The following is a 1,671-nucleotide window of genomic DNA, read 5'->3' on the forward strand; positions in this document are numbered from 1 at the left end:
GTTGTACTTTGAGAAAAGCAGAAGCTATCTCCGGCCAGCGACGATCTGCTGCAGAGAAACTTGCAAACCATGTTGGGATGCCCAGCTGCTTGACCATGGCACACAGATCCCTCAACGTTTTGTCCCAGTAAGGTGCTGATCCTCTTACTTTTGTTAGGAACTTATATCCTTCATTTTGGTGAACCATCTGGCGGAATGAAGCAGCACTTGTCAGTTGACCGACAGTGACATGACTCTGATAACCAGATGCCTTCCTCAGACTTATACAGGCTGATGACAACACCTCATTGAATTCCTTCAGATATTGCAGGTAGAAGAGATACTCCGGATTCATGGCATATTTGTTGTCTGCAGAGAAGAAGCGACTCTTGATGTATTGGCTAAGGGTGAGTTTCACTGGGCGTGTGTCAGCATAGGTTTGCTTGCCTTCTGGGAACAGCAGAGGGAAGGCTTGACACTCCTTGTCTTGTATTGACTGCGGGCGGTTCTGTTCTGCGGGGGCCACACAGAAGATATTATCTTCCTGGGTGTCGCTGATGTATTGTGACAGGTCAGTGGGTTGGAGGCAGGTGACCAGTGGAGCTGAGGTGTCGCTCACCTCATCTTCATCAACAGCATCACCTTGATTTTCCTGGCTTGTACTTGGAGTAGTGTGTGGGCTGGTGACATCGGTAGATTCTATTCCCCCTTCGGATTGAGTTGGTGGCAGGTTTGACTCTGTTATAAGAGCAGCGGAATCATGTTGACAGGAGATATCAAGCGTATGATTCCTTGGAATGTCTGCAAATGAAGGGTGTTGTTGCTGCAGGAAGTGGAATGCATCAGCTACAAGGTTTGTACGGACCTGTTGGTAAAGGTGGTGTCCGCGGTACTGTAGCTTTCTTTTCAATTTAACTTTCAAAAGTCCACTATCATCAATAGATCGTGGTAACTTGGAGACAGTGTCGGGTACGTTGGCTGCCACACACACTACAGGTCCATGCATTCCCCTCTGTGTTCCTTTTGGCAGACATATAATTTTCATGAAGGGAATCACAGGTGTCAAAAGAAACTGCTCAAGTGTGTTGAGGTCCTTTAGATCTACTGGCATGCTGATTGATTTCAGATTATTGCCTTTGGTGGATAACGGTGGTAATTTCCCTTTGGTCAGAGACTTATGACATGCTAAACATATCCACTGATCCTCCTTCTCATCACTCAGCTGACACACTTGCACTATCTGTGCATGGTCTCGATATTTTTGAGATGTGTATTTCTGGACCTGGTGTCTGAACCTAAATGTCTCACAAAAACAGCATGTGTAATCTGGAAGTTGGGATATTTTTTTTTGAAACCTGTGCAGTACTTCATTGATATCTTTGAGCTTCTCCGATTCTGCAAGTTGTTTCTCGACTCTTTTCTGGTTCTGTGTTTCCTTCACTTGTGTCTTCTGCCTTTGGGCTTTTTCGCGCGTCTGCCTGGCCTGCTTCACTTGAGCCTGCTTCACTTCAGCCTGCTGCCTCTGAGCTGCTTCCCGCGTCTGCCTGGCCTGCTTCACTTCAGCCTGCTGCCTCTGAGCTGCTTCCCGCGTCTGCCTGGCCTGCTTCACTTCAGCCTGCTGTCTCTGAGCTTCTTCTCGTGTCTGCCTGGCCTGCTTCACTTCAGCCTGCTGCCTCTGAGCTGCCTCACGTG

At 47.9% G+C, this 1,671-nt stretch overlaps 1 protein-coding gene across 1 annotated transcript in view; it reads right to left on the reverse strand.

The window, feature by feature from the left end:
- Positions 1-1,671, reverse strand: part of LOC106818239 — a 4,396-nt gene that overhangs the window by 1,642 nt on the left and 1,083 nt on the right. Inside the window, exon 2 of the mRNA XM_014822961.1 lies at positions 8-1,579. Coding sequence (XP_014678447.1) covers positions 8-1,579 — 1,572 coding nt within the window. The remainder of the gene's footprint in view (positions 1-7; positions 1,580-1,671) is intronic.

The sequence above is a fragment of the Priapulus caudatus genome, unplaced genomic scaffold (genome assembly GCF_000485595.1).
Source record: "Priapulus caudatus unplaced genomic scaffold, Priapulus_caudatus-5.0.1 Scaffold2107, whole genome shotgun sequence".
In the NCBI taxonomy this organism is placed as follows: Eukaryota; Metazoa; Priapulida; class Priapulimorpha; order Priapulimorphida; family Priapulidae; genus Priapulus; species Priapulus caudatus.